This window comes from Seriola aureovittata, chromosome 7, assembly GCF_021018895.1.
Source record: "Seriola aureovittata isolate HTS-2021-v1 ecotype China chromosome 7, ASM2101889v1, whole genome shotgun sequence".
Lineage (NCBI taxonomy): Eukaryota > Metazoa > Chordata > Actinopteri > Carangiformes > Carangidae > Seriola > Seriola aureovittata.
The window spans coordinates 26,480,355-26,501,310 of record NC_079370.1 but is presented as its reverse complement, the minus strand read 5'-3'; the positions used below and the strand labels follow the sequence as shown (position 1 = coordinate 26,501,310).

Sequence of the window (20,956 nt, the reverse complement as noted above, 5' to 3'; positions counted from 1 at the left end):
GGTTGACTGGTGACCAGGTAGGCCATCAGGTGTGTCACCTTTCTGTATTGCTGATTACTCACAACCAGTGTCTTGACTCACCCTGGAGAAGTGCAGATTAGAGCACAACACATCTGGAATATTTCCATCTGATGGAATGATGGAGGGTTAGGATTGTTTATTTCACTCATGCTCCATATTTTGTCCTTAATGCACTATATTTACTTTCTGCCATTTATTTTTGATTTCTGATTCTTAGTGTGAAATATATGTGCTACATCATGGCCATAACAACTCACAGAATGGAACAAACAATGTAGTAGTCATAGTATTTACACTATCATTTTTTAACAATCCAACAATGCAAAGCTTCATGTTGATGGATCTGAAAACGTTAATATGATCAGTCTGTAAAGAAATAAATGGAAACCACCAGAAAAAGAGCAAGGTTTACACTACATAGACCTGATTTGTAATAAACAGGAAACATACGCAGAACCTCTGGTATTTAAATAACCTTCAAGCTCTTTATACTGGAACAAAAGGCGAGTTGTTTTGGGTTAGCATAAGCATTTTCAGGAAGGCAATTTCTCTGCTCAGCACTGGTGCAGTGTGTGGATATCGCCTCAGTTTAAATGAGCTAAATACACCTGGTAGATAAATATACAAAGGGATTTTATTGCAAATTCTCATTCAAATCATTCACATTTACAGAGTTTTTACAGTTAGCTTAGACGTCGCTGCACAAATATTTGCCTTTCCACGTGTTAAATGTCGACAGTTTGCTCATCTTACCAAAAAGCAATGAATACATAATGACAGGTAGAGATACAGTATAACAAAACAACTGATTAACAACAAACACTTCCAAGTTGTATTAGATAACACTTAAATTCATAAAGTCAAGAATAAAGGCATGAAATCATTATGTCCTCTCTCAGTTGGAAACTCGTCTTCTGAAATTAGCTGTCGTGAAAATAGATGAAAAACAGAATCTGCAGGAAACAAGTGTATTGCACATTTTTGCTCTAAATGAAGTTAGTGTGAGGTGCTCGATGTGAACACACGTTTTTCAAATGGACTTGAAAGCACTGACTTTGTGTCCCTGATGAAAGTCATATCTATTCAATAAAGTCCCACTGAAGCCAAAACATGGACGACAGTAATAACAGTGTTACAGCTCATTGTTATGTAAGGAAACCTACTTAGAATAAGTGAGTTGCTCACACGTCATATATACAGAGTGAGTCCTGTGTCAGGGAGTCCAACTGGCTGCAGTGATGAAGTAGCTACACAACTTGCCAGATGGCTCTGTAATTAATGATCACTGATGAGTAGAAAGCATTAAATTAATTAACCTGAAATGGAGACATGTGATAACTCTTTCAAAGCACCAATCAGGAGGAAGCTGCTTATAAAAGGAAGCATCATGATAATATTTAGTGTTTATAATGACTACAACAAAGCAGCTGTGTTTGCTGTAGTAAATAATTTGTTTATAATTAATAATTAGTATGATTTCTGGAAGACCCCAATGAATCAGTGATGTTAAGTATTAAGCACCATGAGTGGAAGAGCTTTCATTTCACAATGACAGTGAAATCTATAAATAAAACATAAATAGAATTTAAAGGTCATGTGTCATTTGATTATAAATCAGGTCTAGGTTCTATATAAATACTGTGAAAGTATCAAAGCCTCACTCCACAGAGAAATGCACACAGCCTGGATTCAGAAACTGAGCCTTAAAACCAGCCGTCAGGACTTCTGTAACTTTGTGATGTCACAACAAAGCAGTCACCACCTTCAGCCACACCCCAAGCTCCGCCCACCTGGACCCACCATCCAATCTTGCAAGATATGGTTTCTCTGAGTGTTTACCTGAAATCTGCTGTATTTTATTCAATTACTCAGAAAACAGTCAGCCAATCAGAAGAGAGGCTCAGAGCCTCCTCTCTTCTGATTGGCTCACCGACCTGTTGTTACTAGAGCTCCAGAGAGAAGCCTGAGAGAGGAGATGTGAAACTACAGAGATGGTTTTTGGTTCTTAAAACCACAAATATATCTTCTTATGGATCAACACTTCAGATAAAAACACAATAAAAGTGTTTATTCACATTAACAAATAACTTCAGTACGTTTTGTTAAAAGTTCCACAGCTGAGACGGTTCAGAATATGAAAACTGATTCATGCCTTTATTCATAGCTTAGTTTAACATGTGTTGGCCTTAAATTAACACACTGACCAGTGATTTAGAATGATAAAATATATATCAACAGAGTATAAATAGCTCATTTACAATTATTTAAAGCCCCTGTGTGTTGAATATCGTGATTAGAGCAACTTAAAATGATGTTGGTGTTCACTGCGTTCCCCACAGCAGCTTTTAGAGTCACCAAAGTCAGTATTTGTTTTTTAATTCCTACACGGGTCTTTACAGTAAGGAAATGTGCAATATTAATTCATGTGTTAACCCATTTTATTTAATACATCCATACAGTTTTACTACTCTTCTACCAAACTTTCCAAAAAATAAGCTCTTGAGCACGCTGATAGCACCTGATAGCACCTGATGTGATCCTAAAACCTTCTGACATTTCAGGGAAATCAACGATATCAAGGGGTTTTATACAGTCAATTATCATGTGACGGCCACGTTAACAGTGAAGGTCAAAGCACACGTGTTTATTTAAATATCTGCCGCTCACAAATCACATATCCTTCTGTATCTACAAAGGTATCAACACATCAACACGTGGACCCTTCCTCCTCTGACAAAACAAGTCTGTTTTCTTTCTCTTGTGAAGCAAAAACAAAACACTAATGTACAGAGCTGTTGGGAGCGGTACAGACAGTACGGACGTAAGAGACTTCAACAGTAGAGGAAAATAAATAAATAAAAACAACAGCAGTTTTGTTCTGGTGCACTTCAACCGTAACCTACCTGACTGGGAGGTCCCTCTGATAGTACATAGGCTGTTGGGCTGGTGACTGTGCAGCTGGTTTTACACATCTGGTTCTGGTGGCCATGATGGAGGTCAGGGTGGGTGTGGATAGAGTGGATGGATGTCTCCATCACTGACTTCTTAAAAGGACAGGTTCACATTTTTACAAGTCAGTCTCAAAGCAATACTCTCCTGCCCATCTGAACGTTGAAAGAGGCTCTGCTTGCTGTGATCATTCCTCCATAAATCTGATTCCAGTGAAAGTGATAAGAACATCCCCGCTCCTCGTTCCGTACAGAGTCAACATGAGGCTTTGGCAGTCTGAGTTATACCCTTTTTACACCAACATTAGCAGGTACAAACTGTTTTTTTTACACACAGGTAAACCTGCTAAAAACAAAAGCGACTGACTCCTTTTATACTGCCAGCCGAGTTTGCCGGATAGGACACACACAACGTCACCACATGCAGTTACAGAGCACACACACACACACACACACATACAAATGGACGCAGTGGAGAGAGAGTGAGCTGCTAGCCGCTGTACAAACTGGTAAAACGGATCCCTCGCGTCTCACCTCTGGGTTGGAGCTCATGTCAGTGTCGGAGCCTCCATGTGAGACACTTCGATCTGTGATTGTGTGTTTTTATAATCTCAGGGCTGCAGTTCACTCTTTCATTATGGAGTGCAGTGTAGCTGCAGTGTTTTCTGGTTTAACAGCACGGTGCTGGGCAGGTGACGGGTGTGTTTACGGTGTTTGTGCTCTGTGTTTACATCACTGCTGAGTGGAGCCAATAAATACCTGCGTCTACTACAGAATCATTTGACCCGCGTGTGAATGCAGATTGTTCCCTTTTCTATTGCCGACAAAAGCCCGATGTTAGCGGGTCTTAGCGGGTTTTCTGACCAGTTGAAAAGGAACTTTAGACAGTTAGTCCTCCATCACTTATACTGAAATTAATTTGGGAAAGGACATTATGAACAGGAGGAATGATTACCACAAGTAAAACCTGTTTCATTGTTCATATAAACATTAGACAATTGAAATTTGAACCTATCCTTTAGTCCTGGTGGAGATTTCAGGTTAGAAACCTCAAGACAACCTTGAACAGATGATTCCTGTTTAAATGAAATGGCAGTAGGTAGGTTGATTCTCAGTACTGTGACCTGATGGTCAGAAACCTGCCAAAAAGCACCGCAGCGAATGCATGTAGCCGTATGCATGACAGCTTCCGCTGGGTGAGCTACTGAAAACTGCTCAGCAGACTGCCTCAAGTTAATGTATGTGCTTTGATAAGAACCAGAGCCTCCTCCTTTGTTAATATAATAAAAAAAATCAACCTACTGTTTCAGATACAGCAGGGAAGCATCAGAAATCACTATACAGGCCCCTATACAAAGTGTAATATGTTTTAAAATGATCCCACAACCACTGACACTGCGTCACTATCCACCCAGCCAACAACCATCACCATGCACTGCTTATGATCAACAGTATCCAATGTCGTTTTGTCTTCAACATGAATTTTCAGTATAGTGAACGTTTCAGATGTAGCTCAGCTGTTCATTAGCGCTTCAGAAGGATTCGAGGGCTGGTCCTGGTCTTAATAGCTGAGGTAGTAGACTTTGTCTGGGTAAGGCCCTTCGTCGAGCCCTTGGAAGTGCTAGAATAGCTACTGACAGGTGTACTGTCCTTAATGGAGTCCTCTGTGGTACCATTGCAAGAGTCCTTTGCAGCACCTTTGGAATTATGGGTAGAGTAACTGCTGGCTGGTGAAGTACACTTGGTAACGTCCTTGCTCGTGCCTTTGTTAGTTCCCTTAGCAGTGTGCTTGGCAGAGCAAATGCCTGGTGGGTCAGTGTATACGTCTGTAGATGTCACTGAGTTGATAGCAGCTTTAGTTACAGTAGTCCTCGCAGTAGCAGTTCTGGCAACAGTCCTGGATTCAGTAGGTCTGCTGATTGGCTTGGGGGTTGTGGATGAATTGGGCTGATTTCTCTGGAGCCTTTTCTCTCTCACGTGTCTGCATATGACCTCGCTGACGGGGCTGAGGTTGTAGTTTGAGATGACATTGGTGAAGTCGACCGTTTCTTGAGAGGGCTCCAGAGCAGTGAGGCTCGTCAAACTCAACTTTCCAACATTTACCTGGTCCTGTAGGTCTTCACTGATACAACTGCCCCTCTCAAGTCTCGTCTCTCCAACATGGCCACATCTGTCTTGTCTAACTTCTTCATTGTGGCTTCCTGTGGTTTTATCCATATGGCTCACGTACTCCTCTCTAACCTCTTTGTCAGCATTGGCCTCCTCCTGTAGGATCTCACCAATATGGCAGTGACTCTCCAGTGAGACATCAGCATTGTTGTACTGCAGTGCTCTGCACTTCTTTGATGAGTTGTTGTCCAAAGTACCCCGGTTCAGAGGGGCTGGGCTGGTGTCTGGTGGGAGGCCTCTCCTCCTTCTGGACAACCTCAGGACCCCAGGGTTCTCACTTAGGTGTCTGATGACTGAGCCATTAGTCAATGGTATCTGAGCTGGAGTCCTGCCCGAATTTCTCCCTGAGTTCTGGAGACCACTGAAGGTCTTGGGGTTGCTATAGTAGTTCGAGACTGTTCGGTGGTGGAGAGGAAGGTGCTTTTTGCGAGGCAGCTGGTGGTTGCTATGCCGGGAGAGGTGTTTGTTGTTGGTTTCCTGGGGTCTGCTTTGGGGGTGGCCTCTTGGTTTACAGGTATTGCTCGGCCTTGTGCAGGGCCTGGGGGATCGTCTGCTGCCAACCCCTGCACTCGGCTTTAAGGTAGGGACTGACCTGACACAGGAGGTTCTTTGTTGAGCAAGTCCAGTCACCATGGCAACCTGCAAGAGAAAGAGGTCATGACAGCTTGTATATTGGCACAAAACAGTCATGGGTACAATTCTGCCAATGGATGACCTATTGTTCTTTAGAGGCTCAGAGAAACAGTTAGAGCATGTTTCGCTTCTGTAGTGTGTTTCACTTCAAAGTGAAAGGAAATATGGCGCGTGAGGAATATGAGAGAGGCTTCATTTGATCGCTCAAAGGTGGATGTGACTTTAACTGCCAGTCTGCTCCTTCAAAAGAGCTTGTCACAAGGCTGAATGCCTTCAGAAACCCCTCCCCCCACACTTTTCCAATGTCAAACTTGTGGGCCTGCGTCCAATCATTTCTCTTACTTTCTGAAAACAGCAATTTGACATTCAAACCCATTTCATGTCATGATTGGTCAGCTGTGCAGAGGTGAGAAGGAACTAGGGTTTGAACTTCCCTCTCTACCTCCAGCTATTTCTGTAACTTTTAATGTGACAAACCCAAGAATGTCTTAAAAGGGGAGACTGAAAATGTGGCGGCTGGCTCTTCACTCTGCCTTCATGGGTGGCTGTTCACAACAACTATCAACACGTTTGATTTACAAAGTCAGACAGCAAGAAAATTTCTGTATCCACTATCCACATTTCTTCTGCTGTTTTTGCCCTGCTTATTAACAGTTGATGGAAATTAACGCACCAATAAACATAGACATATGCTGGCAAAAGTCATACAGCCTTATTAGAAATAACCAGAAAAGAAAACACAAATCATGATTCAACAAAAATGGTCAACAATAAACATTAAGAAGCTCCGGAGATTAAAGACCATAAAACTTCTTATACAATCAACAAAAGAAACTAGAATTACTGCCTCACAGTTGTATGCCAACCAGCCAAGTTACAGCATTGAGTACTAGCCAGAAGTGTTTTTGCAGAACATTATGATGTCACAGTGAAGTTGATCTTTTGACCATAAGGATAAAACTTTTATCCTTATAGACATTTGAGTTAAATTGTGTCATAATTAGTTAATGAATTTGTGAGTTATGGACAAAAACGTTTTTTGTGAGGTCACATTGTGACAGAAGCAATGAAAGTCCCTCTGGGTGTTCCTGATTGTTCCTGATTGCATTCAGAAAAACGTGAAATCACCGTGGCATGATCTTGAACTTTGACCTTTGCCCATCAAAATCTAAGCAGTTTATCTTTGAGTCTAAGTGAATGTTTGTGCCAAATTTGAATTTGAAGTTCCGTCAAGGCATTACTGAGATATATATACTTCAATCACACACACACACAACAGCTACAAAGCAGTGCATCTTGGGCAAACAAACTGAGTGGGCGTTTCCAAGCCAACTGCTCTTTCGGCTCATTTATGTGTAGAAATGCACATTATCAACAAGATAAAGACAGCGCTATCCAACAATCAACTAACTGTATGTGTATCCATGTTAAATTCAGTCTCCATAACTCTGATGATACAAGCAGACAGCTTTTAGACAGAGAAGCATTGAGAAAGGATGATCAGACCTTGTTAGTCCTCCTGACCTGTAGGGAGAGCTGGCGAGGTCTCAGGAGGTGTCTCTCAGCTCCCTCCCTCTTGTCCTCCTCCATCCTCTCTCTCCTCCTCCTCTGCTGCTCCTCCTCTCTCCCCTCTCTGTCCCTCCTGCCCTGAGCCCTGGCAGTTAGAGGGCAGAAAGAGCCGACTGCTGCAGAGCCTCCAGGCCTCCCTCTCAGAGGCCGAGAGTCCCGCTGCACTGTAGGACAGTGAGACAGACAGATGGATATTCACTAAAGCAGCTGTCTTCACAGGCTGATACACAGACAACTCAGTAGAGGAGTACCTGTTCTACTGAATATGCTCATATTCTTCCCATCAGCTGCAGTCCTGTGATTGGTGGAAAGACAGGAAGTAAGATGCTGAGTGTCACCTGGCTCCTTCTCTCGTCCACTTGCTAAGAATGCCATGTTGCTAGGCAATGCTGCCGAACCTGAAGTGAAACAGGAAATGCCTTTATTCGTTTTGGTGTGTGTGTGCATGTGCGTGTGTCACTCGTAGACATTAAACCAAGCCACGTTTTCTCTTTGCGATGACACCTCACTGCACCTCACACTCACTTTCCTTTACTGCATGTGCAGCTAACACATGAGAATCAGATGAACTGTATTGAAAAAACTGCTTTGTAGCAGTTGTGACAAAACAACATGTTAAATGATAATTTGACATGCCTGAATTAAATCCTCCATTCAGTACCATGGATAGCTCCACTCAGCCAAAATACTTATTTATAAACTTTAATATTTAATAGAAGATTCTCTCAACATGCAGTGTGAACGCTGACAGTTAAAGTCCATTTCTGATTCCATTGTTATTTTCACTATGGAATGTTGTGTAGTCAGAAATACCAGCAAAACGACATGAGACAATATTGTCACTGCTTTTTGTTTTAACAGCAATAACACTAACAGGGCAAACAGGAGCGGATCACAATGAAGTACTAAAATATGGCTACGACCAATTCCACCTACAGAGGGGATTAAAATAAAGGCCTGTGTCAAACACAAGTCTGCCAAAATGTACAAAAAGCAATGTGTGAGGTAGAATCTCCAGGCCTCTCAACATTAGCATACAGCAGGTCCAGGGTGTGGTTTCCTCTGGCAGTGGAGTCCACAACCTGGGTGAAAGTGGGGAGAGTCTTGTCCAGTTGAAGAAAACTCACAGTCATCTCACAGAAACAGAGTGGATGATGACACACACAGTTGTCAGGTTAACAATGGAGAGCCACGGAAAACAGCTAAGGTTTGTTCAAGAAGTTGCTGGATTTGTCACAAGTGTTTTGTGTCTGTAGGAAACGCCCCCTGATGATGTAATAGAAAAGGTTTGCGCCAAATCATTTTCACACTCAGCTGACCAATAGTGGAACTTCATCACTCATTCACTCACTCACGCAGTCATGAACATTCATGGATGTAGCAGAAATCAACAATCAATCAACCTCTTGTGTCTAATCAGGATCTGAGCCTGTCTCTTACCTCTCAAACAGAGAAATGACAAGAAGTCCTCAGTCTTGGGTCGACGTCTGGTCAGACAGGTGACCACGGCCAGGTTGTGGCTGTGGTTACTCCGTGCCGACGTCACCAACACTGGTGGTCCTGGAGAGCTGGGAGGGGACTGGGCAAACTTCCTCTGTGCTTGCAGCCGTGGTCTGCACACACAAACATTGATCCTCAACATCACCAGACAGACGTGCACATTTATGCCATGTGAATGCGTGATGATCATCAACATATCATCATCTCAGAACCAGGATATGATGCTCACATGTGCAGACACACAAACACAACACAACAAAACCCTGCTCAGTGTGCTTCACTCAACAGTGGCACACTGCTAAGACTGAGCCCATAGAATCATTTAGGTGTGATTATATTGATATATTGATATTGACATAGCTATTTAATGCAGATCAGGTTTAAGGGGGAGTTGAAGGGCCCAGTACATCTTTACAGGTAAAACACACACACTAGGTCAGCTGACCTCTTGCTGGCAGGGTCGTCCTTGTCCCGGTGAATGCTGGCAGGGCGGCGCTGTGGGGAGCGAGTCTGTAAGGGCCAGCTCCAGCTCGGACTCGCTGACAGGAGGGACTGACACCGGCTGATGCCATTAACCAGGGAGCCTGAGGAGCACAGTCACAGCTTTACATGAAGCAGTTTCACCATCTACAGAGGCATTTAAACCACAGTGACATGAACAAGACTGAGACAAAGAGGAGCAACAGAGGGAAGGTTTATTAAACACAGGCAGTCAGACGAGCAGGCGGGTCGGAAACAAACTTATTTGGAAGACAAAGGTGGAAGTTAATATTAAAAATCTCTTGGTCGTAAACCTTCATCACAGCTTACAGACCCGCTTCATGCTTTTACTCTGACAATCTCTACTCGCTGTGGTAGTGGAGCACGTTACCGAATCATATTAGACTTGCTCCTTCACTATGGTCTTTTAAATCTAAAATGAAAACTTTCCTTTTTAGCTACTCCTTCCAGTAGTCTGGTTTGCTGCTCTTAATTTACCATTTTATTTCTTTCAGTTTTTATGTCTTATATTTTATTGGACAAGTTACTTTTTTTAAATCACATTATTTTTTTAAAGTTTGAATTTACATATCTTTTTTACTGATTAGTTGATGGTTTTAATTATTTTATTTTCTGAATGGTTATTGTTTTGTTTTAATTTGTGTCTAATGTTTTATCTTCACACTATCCACATAGTTTTTGTGGTTGCAACTTCCTTGATAATTCATGCTCTGTGCAGCAGATGGTGCCTCCACCTGGAAAGAAATGTGCTGTAGAAATAAAGCTTTGCTTGCTTGCTCGTTGCGTACAAACAGTTTTCCTGTGCAGTGAGGGAATGGTAGTGATGCTCCTGCTGCACTCACTGTCAGTTTAACCTCCGAATAAAGTGCTTTCAATTATCTATTAGCTTGTTTCCTTCCTGTCTGATCGTCCGACTGTTCCCACATCTCAGTGATCAGTGAGAACGATGGTTTTGGTCCTGATGGACAACACTGTGAGAGTCAGACTGAGCAATGAACTGGAATTATCTTCCACAGCAGCAGTAACACTGACTGACAGCTGTGACCGAGGCTTCGTCCACACTGAATAATCTCTGTGCAAACTACAGAGCCAGAGAGAGGCCATTTTTACATTGTTTTTTTTTTCAGGGTGTGGGTTTAAACTAAATACATTAATGATACAGCTACATAATAAACACATGACAACATTCATTTAAATTCAAATTCCATCACGTCAATTAATATTATCATTAGAGAAACATTTCATGAACATTGAATTAACAAGTTTAGTTTGAATCAGGTTGTGTGTGCCAGGTTGTGGTAACAGAGGGGTTGAAACTGTATGTATGTGTGTGGCTTGTGTGTCTAGCTTGTGTTTCCTACACAATCTGGCAACTTGGGTAACATCAGACAAACATAAAACCTATGGAGCCGTGTGTGATGATTATTTAATACAAAGGTTGAGGGTAGAGATGTTTCTGATATCATTTTTTCCTTCCCGATACTGATCCGATACCACTACATGAAAAAAGACATTTAACAGTTGTATACTACTAACCCTGTATGGATGTGATATGATTGCTCTTTGTTGTATGTCATGGCTCAGGTAAAACATTTGTAAAACATGTAAAACAAATACCTGAATGCCATAAAATCTCTCATTTATTAAATAATTTGACTGTTAATCACAAAAAAAATCTATCCTATCTAGGAATAGAAAACACTTCCTACACTAGGGTCCTAACACTAGAAATTAAAAAGTAGGACATTTTAACATGGGAGTCTATGGGGATTGAAACACAACCCCGGAGTTTTAAGACTAAGATGTATCAGTGTGGACAGGTCCTGCTGCTAATACAGAAGAGAAGAAGAGTAGTGGTGGTACTGACCGCTGAGGCTCGTGGGAGTGTGTGACCTCAGAGTCCGGGCCGGGGCCGGCGTTCTCAGCAGCGTCTGTCTGTGTTCGGCTGTGCAGGTGTTTTTCACTGAGTGTCTGCGCTGAGCACTGTGTGTGTGTTTCTCAGTTTGTGTGTGTTTGGAGTTCGGCAGCGACCCTGTGTTGTGTGTTTTATGTGAGCGTAGTGTCCTGGTGGATACAGAGTTCTTCTGGAGTGTGTGTGTGTTTTCTTGTGTGTCTGTTTGCTGTGCGTTGTGTGTCATTTTCCCTGTACACGTTTTTGACTGTGTGTGTGTGCTCTGCAGTGTGTAGTTACATTTAGTTTTTGGTGCGTGTGAGTCCTGAGACAAGTTGTTTTTTTGCCCTTTGTTGGTGTGTTCATGACGGTGTGTGTGTTCTGAAATGTGCATATTCTGTGAACTGTGTGTGTTTTTCTGTGTGTGTGTGTTCGGTGGTCTGTGTGTGACTCTCTGCTGTGACGTGTGGGCACTCTGTCTCGTGCGTGTGTTCTTCTGTGTGTGTGTGTTAGGTAGCGTCTGCACCTTTCGTGGAGCATGTAGGAGTGTGTTCTTCGACGTGCGTTTGTGTGCGCGTGTGTGTATGTGTGAGTGTTTGTGTGTGGCACGGTGTGTGTCTCTGAATTCCCTGAGGGAGAGGAACAGAACTTTGCGAACCAAACGTTCCTCACACCACGGCATCCCGTCACTGATGTCCTGCAGAGTTACACACCAATGAACCACACAGTGAACCAATGACAGTCTCATAAAAACAGATTCAGGGTTTCACACGTCACAAACCTCAGGAACCAATCCTGTCAACTTGTGAGAACAGGGGGCGGGGCTAAATAAACCTGAAACCTCATCAGCACAGAGAGAGTGAGTTAGCATTAGCACAACCACTAACACTGTGTCAGCCACTGCCAGTTACAAGCTAACAAACAACATAAACAAATAAAAGATGCTAACTACGCTAACCGCTCTGATCCGTCTGCTAGTCTCTGGTTCTGGTCTCAGACTCCTCATCTGAGTCTGGGTCTGACTGAGGCTCAAACATGAGGCTGAGTCTCTGATGTTTCCTCCTCTAACCATCTAGATACTCTCTGCTCCTTCACCTGTCCACCTGGAGCCAGCAGGTGGTGGGCGGGGCATAAGAGATGATCCAGATTTATCAATGAGGAAGTAAGAGGAGACGAGCTTCAGACCCAGATTTATGTGTGAAAACCATGTTAAAAATTATTTTAAAACATGTCTGGAGAAACTTTAAAAGCTTTGAACAACAAGTACACATGGATGTATTATAATAGGCTACATGTATCATGTCACAGTCTTGTTCATCACTTTGGGCCTGAGAACATCCACTGTGCTTCTCTGTTGTAGGAAATAAAGATGAAAAGATCAAAAAGGCAGGAAGTTGCACTCACATATTTCTTCTTGATGATGTTCCGTTTGGGTCTGTCTGTACTCATCTTGCCCAGCAGAGACTGAGGGGCACATGAATTACAGAAACCTCTTTCTTGGACCTTTGACCCTCCCACTGTGTTTTCTCTACAGGTGTAGAAATCCCACCGCTCTCTCCTGCAAAAGAGGAAATATAACAGTAATAATACAGCTACACCCTTTTTCTCTTGTTCTGTTCTAGTGACCTCACAGCTGTGGTCATAACACAAAAATAAAGAAAGAATCATTTCTAAATTAAAATGCGCACAACAGTCAAACACAGGGAAAGAGCTGAACTATGTGTTAAGTGTTGTTCATGTTATTCAGGCTCTTAAAAGAAAAACAAAACCTGAACCATGTTTCAGTTCTCATTCACAGGCTCTGAGGACATTTCTAATTGTAAATTTTCAAAAAAAAATCTCTCTCTATATATATACATATATATATATATAGATAATCTATAAATTTAACATTGGATTAACTAGCACCATCATAAGGCGGACTGAGGAAACTGTGACAGGAGACAAACAGTGAAATGGTAAATAGAGCTTTTCTAGTCTTATTGACCACTCAAAGCGTTTTACATTGGAAACACACACTTTTCCTTACACATATAGCACTTTCTTCCATACACACACACATTCACATACATCGGGGCAATTAAAGTTCAGTATTTTGTCAAAGGACACTTCGAAATGCAGACTGAGCAGCTTGGAAGCTAACCACTCAGCCTCCTGAGCACCAGGCCTCAATACTGATGTGGAAACAGTTTGATAAAGAAACCTTGACATAGTAACTTACTTGCTAACTACTGAGCCAAACTCCCCCCTGCTGGCAGTTTGCTCAGTTGTCATGAGATGTGGCTGAAAGCTCAGGAAGAAGCCAGTAAATGGACCTTGAGTTAATTGCGGTTTTCTGAGGATTGAAGTTATCTAGCTATTACCTGACTTTAGCAAATCTGAGCTACCGGCATGTTTCCTGATTCATTTTTAGTTATATATTATATACATTATTATTATATACATTCAGTCAAAACAAAACTGCTAAACACTGACATTTGAAAAATTTGGCTTATTTTGATGAATTAAAAGAAGACTCAACAAAAACAACAGCAAAGTCAATAACTAATCAGAATTAAACTGATTTTCAATCAGAAATATAAACTTTAGTTAAGAGAATATTTCCCATTGATCCATGTACATTTCACTGAATCTGATTGTTCTATAACTGTATTTTGCAGCATGTTAAAGACTCTGTCGGGTGTTTCATTTTACTGAGGCGTGGACTCCATGCTCCTGCACCAACCTAGTCACTAATCTTCTCCACCTCCACAGTGGGAGCTGCCCTGCACAACCAGCCTTGGACAAGGGCAACAGCAAGATGGAAGCTGATGATGTGGGGGCAGCAGAACAGTTTTCAATCTGACATGATCAGATATAAAAGATAATCAAAGGCATTACAGGTATATGTCTGCAGTATGGCTTCTTCCACAGTACTGCTGCTGAAAGAAGATGGTTGGTTCGGTGCTTCATGGTGATGACAGACCTCTGTCAGTGTAACAGTGAAGATTACAGTATATACAGTTTAATTCTAGTCATGTTACAACAATAAGTGTCCGTCCACCTGCAGCAGGATCACCGGCCTGCAGCCGCTCATAAACATTTTAAACCAGCCTGTGTGTCAGTACGCGGTGTCCCGGTGCCGGTGGATGGCAGCCAGCCGACATGTCTCTGTACACACCATGAAGACCGACCGGACTGGACTGCACCGCGGTCACCTCCGCTCTGATCAGATCACTTACACCGAGAACATATGAAGCGACAATAATCGATCACCCACCTCCAGCAGGATTACCGGCCTACATCATGAGCACACCGACAATCCGAGGGAACGGACCCACTCACACCCTCCATCACACCCTCACACACCGCGTCACATTAACGTCCCCCCGGCTCCGGTGAGCTGTTATTCACCTTGTGGAGCCGCTGGGCTCGGTGTACCGCTGGTGTCGGCACCGGCACGGCTGCTCAGAGCTGCGGGCTGCACCACTACGGTCACGTGAGCCGCGGTTTCCGAACCAAGGCCAGCCCCGGCGATATTCCAGTGCACCTCCACTGCTGTTACTACGGCTGGTGAACGATTCCCACTGCGCTCATTGTGCGTCCACCACGTGACCCGGAAATCAGTCAAGGTCCACAATCAATCCACGAGATTCGAGTCTCTTAAACACCTCTTTCCACATGGCATTGTTCGTCAGCCCCCGATCCAGGAGTGACAACGAAACCAGTCCGCTTTCAAACCAGGATCACAGCAGAGGACGGCCACATAGTCCTGCGCGTCTATTCCTGAAATTAAGGTACAGGCGCTGCGAGCAGGCAAAAAGCACGGATTAAGCACACACACACACACACACACACACACACACACACACACACACACACACACACACACACACACACACACACACACACACACACAGAGAGAGAGAGAGATAGCTGATAAAACAATATTTTATACACGGACGATACTGTCAGGTTTTGGGTTAGATGGGTCACATGACTAATAAACAGGAAGTGTTGGAAAGGCTCTGACATGACTCCCAACAAACAGGTAATGTTCCCGGAATGTTTACTTCCCCAAAGGTTCACTAAAGATTACAAAGGTTATTTTTATGAAACTTTCAAAGCACCTGGAGGGAACGTTATATGTATATGTAATATGATCTTAATTCATCAAAGTAAGTGATTCATTAGAATTTGCTCATTTTGGAGAAATTGAGAGATTACGAGCAAGTTCAGAGGCACCAGCAGATGCTGTTATGTGCACATAGCAGGGCTGGCACAGATCACTCAGTTTTCACAGTGTGGAAACCTTTCAAATGACAATAAAAGACAAACACTTGAGTTAAGATGCGGTGGATCACAGTTAATCACAAATATCTATCAGCTGTCAGGACAGGTGCATGAATGTCTGCTTCAGCTGAGGACTGGTTTGAGTATTAAATAAACAATCTTCTGTGCAACAGAATCTATTATTTTGCACACCTGTTTATCACTGCACTTATGCCCTGATGAACTCTGAGTCAAAACGCATTGGTATCCATATTCTAATAAAGGATTTTTAGTTTCACATCTACAATCAGTGCCCTGGATTTTTTTCTGACTGCCATTGTACAGTTTCAACTCTCACAAGACTTATCACACAGGACAGTTGTTTTTTCTAGTTTGACCTTCGGCCTCATCCTGGAAGATCACCTGGTTCCACAGTTTTCCTTTTTTACATTCTCTGCAATACCTATTTGACCCTGTGCAGCACTCTCCCTGTTTTTCTTCACTACTCTGTGAGAATATTGAATGCTCAACTAATACTCATATTACTGAAACTACAGTCACAGATGAACATGTGGACTTTGTTGAGACTTTATTGAAAAGTGAAACATCAGCACAAAAGGAAAGAGCAACATTTGATATTTGATAAAGCAGATCCTGTAGATGAGCAGTTCTGCAGTTAAATGATTTTTGACGTGTCATTAGACGCTGCAGTGGGTGTCAGTCTGTGTTGTCCCTCTGACAGATGACACCTTCTCTAAACCTGAGTTAATGTCCCTTTAAGCAGCTTTTAAATCCTACTGTAATTCAATCAAAGAGCAGATACTCTGCATCCGCTCCCTCTGCCTTATTATCTGGTTAGACTAAACCACACTGGCTGGTCCAGCTGCTTTAATAGATAACTTCATTTGAAGACCATGTCCTACTTATTGGTCCAACCACCATCACTGTTTATCTGGAGCCACCAGTCTCACTAATAGCCACCAGTTAGGAAACATCTTCTCTGGTGAATCTTTCATTAATTATGTTCAATGACCTGCAGGACCTCAAAGAAAACAACATGGTTTCAGTAGCACATCAAGAGAGGTGATGTTTCATTGAGTTATTGTAAAACCAGAAAATATAATTCAAAACACATGAATGCATCAATGTAAAATCAATGATAGAATATAATAGTGAATCATGAAAACATCAGATAAAAAATTAAACTATTATATTTGACATTTAAATCTCATGCAAGTTTGTTTTTTCTCTTAATCCCACTTATCTCGATATAAAGTTGCTGCACTTTTGCTACAGAAAAACAACACACTCTTAACTATATAATGTGATACATATCAAAGTGGTGACTTATTCCATCCCATATGAGGTCACTCATACTCAGGTTTGTCAGTCAGGTTTCTGGATTCAGTCTCTCAGAGCTCAGAGCTGCTGCCAGCAGCTGTAAGATCACAGTCCACTTTTATAAACAGTAAATATAGAAAACTGTCTTGAACAAGTTCATCTACACAATAATTTGAAAAGTGGAAATAGTGTGTTGATCATTTGAAATACAAATAATAAAGAAAGAAAATAAAATGACTTACGAGGTGGAGGGTGTTTGGCTAAAATGAAAAGAAAAGACAAATCATTTCAGTCACAGTTAACAACAGGATGTCTTTCATCACCTTATCACCAGTGAATATGATCCCCTCCTCTATGACCTCAAACTTAGTCAATTCATTTTACTTTTACTGTCTGCCCTTCATTTATTTCTTTTCCTGTATATGTGGGAACATGACATGATGTATATATTTCATGTATTGTGTGTCTCTGACTGTTGGAGTTGACTACAGTATGTACCACCAAAACAATAAAGACACTTCTCTCCCACTTCATCATAGTACAGTCATATTATCATGATTGTGCGGTGCAGGGAACTGATGCTTGTTTTTTTACAATCTGGATACAAGCATCGACTGAAAGACTAAAATCAAAGAATTGGAACAGTCATTAAAGCAGGAAATCTTTCCATTGGTTTCTCTCACCTTTCTTCTCTTTATAAACCATGAATCCAGTGACAGCGATCAGGATGAGAGTGAGAACAGACACCACAGTTATGATGGGGACAGTCGTGTTACTGGGCTTCTCTGGTGAACAAAAAAATACCACAATCTAAGACCGGTACAGATAAACAGGTCAGAACAGAACAGTGCACCCATCCTCCTATTTGACTCTGATCTTAAAAAGCATATGTCCCTGTGGCGTGCTGTCAGGACAAGCATGGTAAGCAGTGTCTGACTAGTTAAAGCTAAAAACAGACATTGATTAGAGCGATACTGAAGTGGAAGTGATATTTCTCCTTACATCTCTGAACAGTGTTCTGTCCCATGAAGGAGCTGATGCTTGTTTGCTTTTATCTTCTTATTTACTGCCCTCTTGTGGAGGCAGCAGGCTATTGTCTCTGGAAGCTAGCCTGACTACCAGCCGTTGTATCTATGGGGCTTGTCAAGCAAAGAGGGGAGTAGAGTTTATTTTTGCATTGTGGATAATCCTTTGACAGGTCACTAGCTATTACTAGCTGATGCAGCAGCTCACCAGGATTTGTCCCATTATGCCTGATGGCCATAATGACTGAGGCTGTTCTTGTTCTAACGGTGTCGCTGAGGACGGGGGTGCCCGCTGGCTACGCTTCGTTGACCCGAGGCTGGGGGGTTGACGAAGCGATTTAACCGACAGATGTCACTAGTGAGCTGTCCGACCACTATATCTGGATTTCCAACCAACCCAAATTCATTATAAGTTTTGCATGAACAATTTGCAGCTAAACTGGAGAACAACCTGCTGATCTCATTCATACCTTCGTTGGTCCTGATCACCGCTTTGTCCAGTTTGGTGACGATGTCGTCCTCAACACCAGAGAGCTGAAACACACAGTCGTACCTCCTCCAGTCTTCAGGTTTGGCTGATGAAAGGTCAACACTCATCTGGAAGGTTCCATCATGGTTGGGGAGGATCTCTCCTTGGTCCACGTCCTCATGAAGATCCTCTCCATCTTTCCTCCAGAACATCACAGCTCTGTGATTCTACCTGTTCTCAGCAGAGAGCTCTTCCTGTAGTCTACATACTTCTCCAGCAACGCTGGACAGATCTTAGTTAAGAAGTTCTCATTGTATTTTACTCTGGCTTTCTCAGCATCCCACGTCAGTGTCTTCAGGTCAAATGACAGGAAATCTTCTCCATCATAACCATACTGATTAAAACCAATACCTTCTTCAGTCTCATCGTCCTATTCACAGACATTCATCCTCTGTAAAATGTGGACGCCTGAGACAGAGACAGAGACACAACAGAGACTGCAACAATGATGGACAGATGACACTGGATTACCTTACTTATTACTTTATTACCTTATTACCTTACTTTACCAGATTACCTTAAAAATGTGCATTGTGTGAGGCACAGTTTCAGGCTATTCTCAAAGTCATGTGGTGCTCATGATTAAAGAGCAGATCATCTTTGAACTCTCTTTATGTGAGAGATGAAACAAAATGTGTATTTCACAATTTAAAAGTAACAATGGCAGTTGTGGTAGCTTGTACTGAAATGTAGGCCTATTTGTAAATTGCTGAATCACTGTTAGAACAGATTTTTGTTATAACCCATAAGTAGGGTTGGGTATTATTTGAATTTGATCCATTCCCCATAGTCTTCTAGAGTGAAGCCACACTTTGACTGCTCTATCTTTCACATTGCTGCAATGTTAGCCGTACATGCTAGGTCGTTTGTAACTCTCTTGAGTAACTTTTAACACGTTGGAGTGTCAGAGACACACCATGCCCTGCTCTCCCTCAGCTGACACGGTGAATACCAGCTCATATCTAAATAAATGCACGCGCTATTGACTTGATGCATGACAAAGTCACAGTTCCTGGTAGAAATGTAGGAACTGATAAGCGGAACTTAAATTCTTTTTTCTTTTTTTTTCTTTTTACACAGGTACCCAATACTAATTTGTATCTGGGTTGCGGTTCTAAACCGTATTCATAAGGATCAGTTTTATAGCTGATATATTTTGAATATTAAGCTCATTTTTCTCCTATTTGAGACGGTCACCTTTCTGGGTCGACCAATTGCTCTCACTTTAAAATGCTGACCAAGAACTGAACTCTGGTTTGAGTTCAGATGGGAACTTTGATGCATCTTACTTCCCCTAATTTTCGGGTGTGTCTTAGCTGGTGTTAACAAAGGAATTCTTTTTTTTTTTTAAAAAGCCACATCACCAAGACCAGCAGCTTTCCAAGAAGTGTCAGAATCATTGTTACTGTATTGATTAACTTCAACTGGACCAACTGGTCAAAGTGGGAAGCTGCAGAACCTCTGGGAGCCTGAAAGCTCAAGGTTTACCGCGTCATCTAGTTTGTACTAATGTGACTGAGAATGTGGGAAGTTGGAGAATATGCACAAATAAAGAACAATACCGACCGACAAGGAAAACTTTGCTTTATTTCAAGTTGGGTTTTATTTTTTGATTCAGTTGGTTATGATAAGCAAACCTGAACCCAACCCCACCCTACTCTAATGTTTACTGATCATGATCACTGATCAAGTTAGGCAGATCCTCAAAACACTCTGCAGCGTACCACTGCAGGCGCTGAGGGTTGTCTTCGAACATCCTTTTCATCCAGGTCTGTTTTGGTACTACTGTATTTGTGTCGCTGTCGCAAAGCCACAACCTCGGGGAAGTCTGGGACTCCAGAGGACACAGTGGAGAAATACTTCAGAGTGTGTTTCACTGTGGAACAAACAAGGTTTTCGTTATAAACATACACTCATAAACATGATGTATTCAGTAGGATTCAGTTAAAATGGTATTGTGTGAGTGAGACGTCGGAGCTAAAACGTGATCCTACCTGCTGATGAAAGGTGACAGAAAAGGAGCAACATCAGTAATGTTTTCATCTGGTTTTGAAGAAGACACTGCAGGACCGATGATTCAGAAGCTTTGACTTCTGTTCACTCCTGATTGGAGGAAGGTAGCTGTGTTTTGCGCTCATGACATGCAGAGTTTTGTCACAGGTACAGTCCATGAGAGTCCATACAGGGATGAAAGGCGCTATTAGTGGGACCTATCTGTTGACTGATGTGTTTCCATGGAGATGATAAAACTGGAAACAAGCAGGGATTTTTTTCCAAGGAAAACAGTGAGAAGAGAGATGGAGATAAAACCCACAGAAGTACAACTAACTAAAAAATCTTATGTAAGTGTCGCCTTGACTATCGACCGTCGTCAACTGTGCAGCTCTCAGAGTACAAGGAGAAAATTAGTGAGGTACAAATGAGCCAGACCTTTAGAATCCACAGTTCTAGATTATAAAGAGCATTAAGCAAACTACTGCTGCTTTGCTGCAGATATTATTGTCATCACTGTGCATTGATTTTGATGAGTGCTCTATAAATAAAGTATCTCATTATCCAGGTGAGGACTTGCATTATG

The 20,956-nt window shown here is 42.1% G+C and overlaps 2 protein-coding genes across 4 annotated transcripts; both read right to left on the bottom strand.

Moving 5' to 3' along the window:
• Positions 1 to 637: 637 nt before the first annotated feature.
• LOC130172729 (uncharacterized) lies at positions 638 to 14,969 on the bottom strand. 3 transcript variants are annotated; one of them, XM_056381619.1, is made up of 8 exons: positions 14,626 to 14,969; positions 12,637 to 12,790; positions 11,209 to 11,929; positions 9,286 to 9,424; positions 8,781 to 8,953; positions 7,592 to 7,738; positions 7,296 to 7,504; positions 638 to 5,777 (listed from the first exon to the last, which is right to left on the bottom strand). In XM_056381619.1, the coding sequence occupies exons 2-8, from the start codon at positions 12,679 to 12,681 to the stop codon at positions 4,494 to 4,496; spliced, it is 2,718 nt and encodes a 905-aa protein (XP_056237594.1). In that variant the 5' UTR covers positions 12,682 to 12,790; positions 14,626 to 14,969; the 3' UTR covers positions 638 to 4,493. The 3 variants fall into 3 exon arrangements, with proteins under 3 accessions (XP_056237594.1, XP_056237592.1, XP_056237593.1); XM_056381617.1 differs by having other exon boundaries at positions 7,278 to 7,504; positions 14,626 to 14,968; XM_056381618.1 differs by lacking the exon at positions 14,626 to 14,969 and adding an exon at positions 14,492 to 14,620 and having other exon boundaries at positions 7,278 to 7,504.
• Positions 14,906 to 19,939, bottom strand: LOC130172132 (saoe class I histocompatibility antigen, A alpha chain-like). The gene is made up of 3 exons (XM_056380575.1): positions 18,320 to 19,939; positions 17,508 to 17,609; positions 14,906 to 14,997 (listed from the first exon to the last, which is right to left on the bottom strand). Exons 1-3 carry the CDS (start codon positions 18,528 to 18,530, stop codon positions 14,906 to 14,908), a joined length of 405 nt encoding a protein of 134 aa, XP_056236550.1. The 5' UTR covers positions 18,531 to 19,939.
• Between the last annotated feature and the right edge of the window lie 1,017 nt (positions 19,940 to 20,956).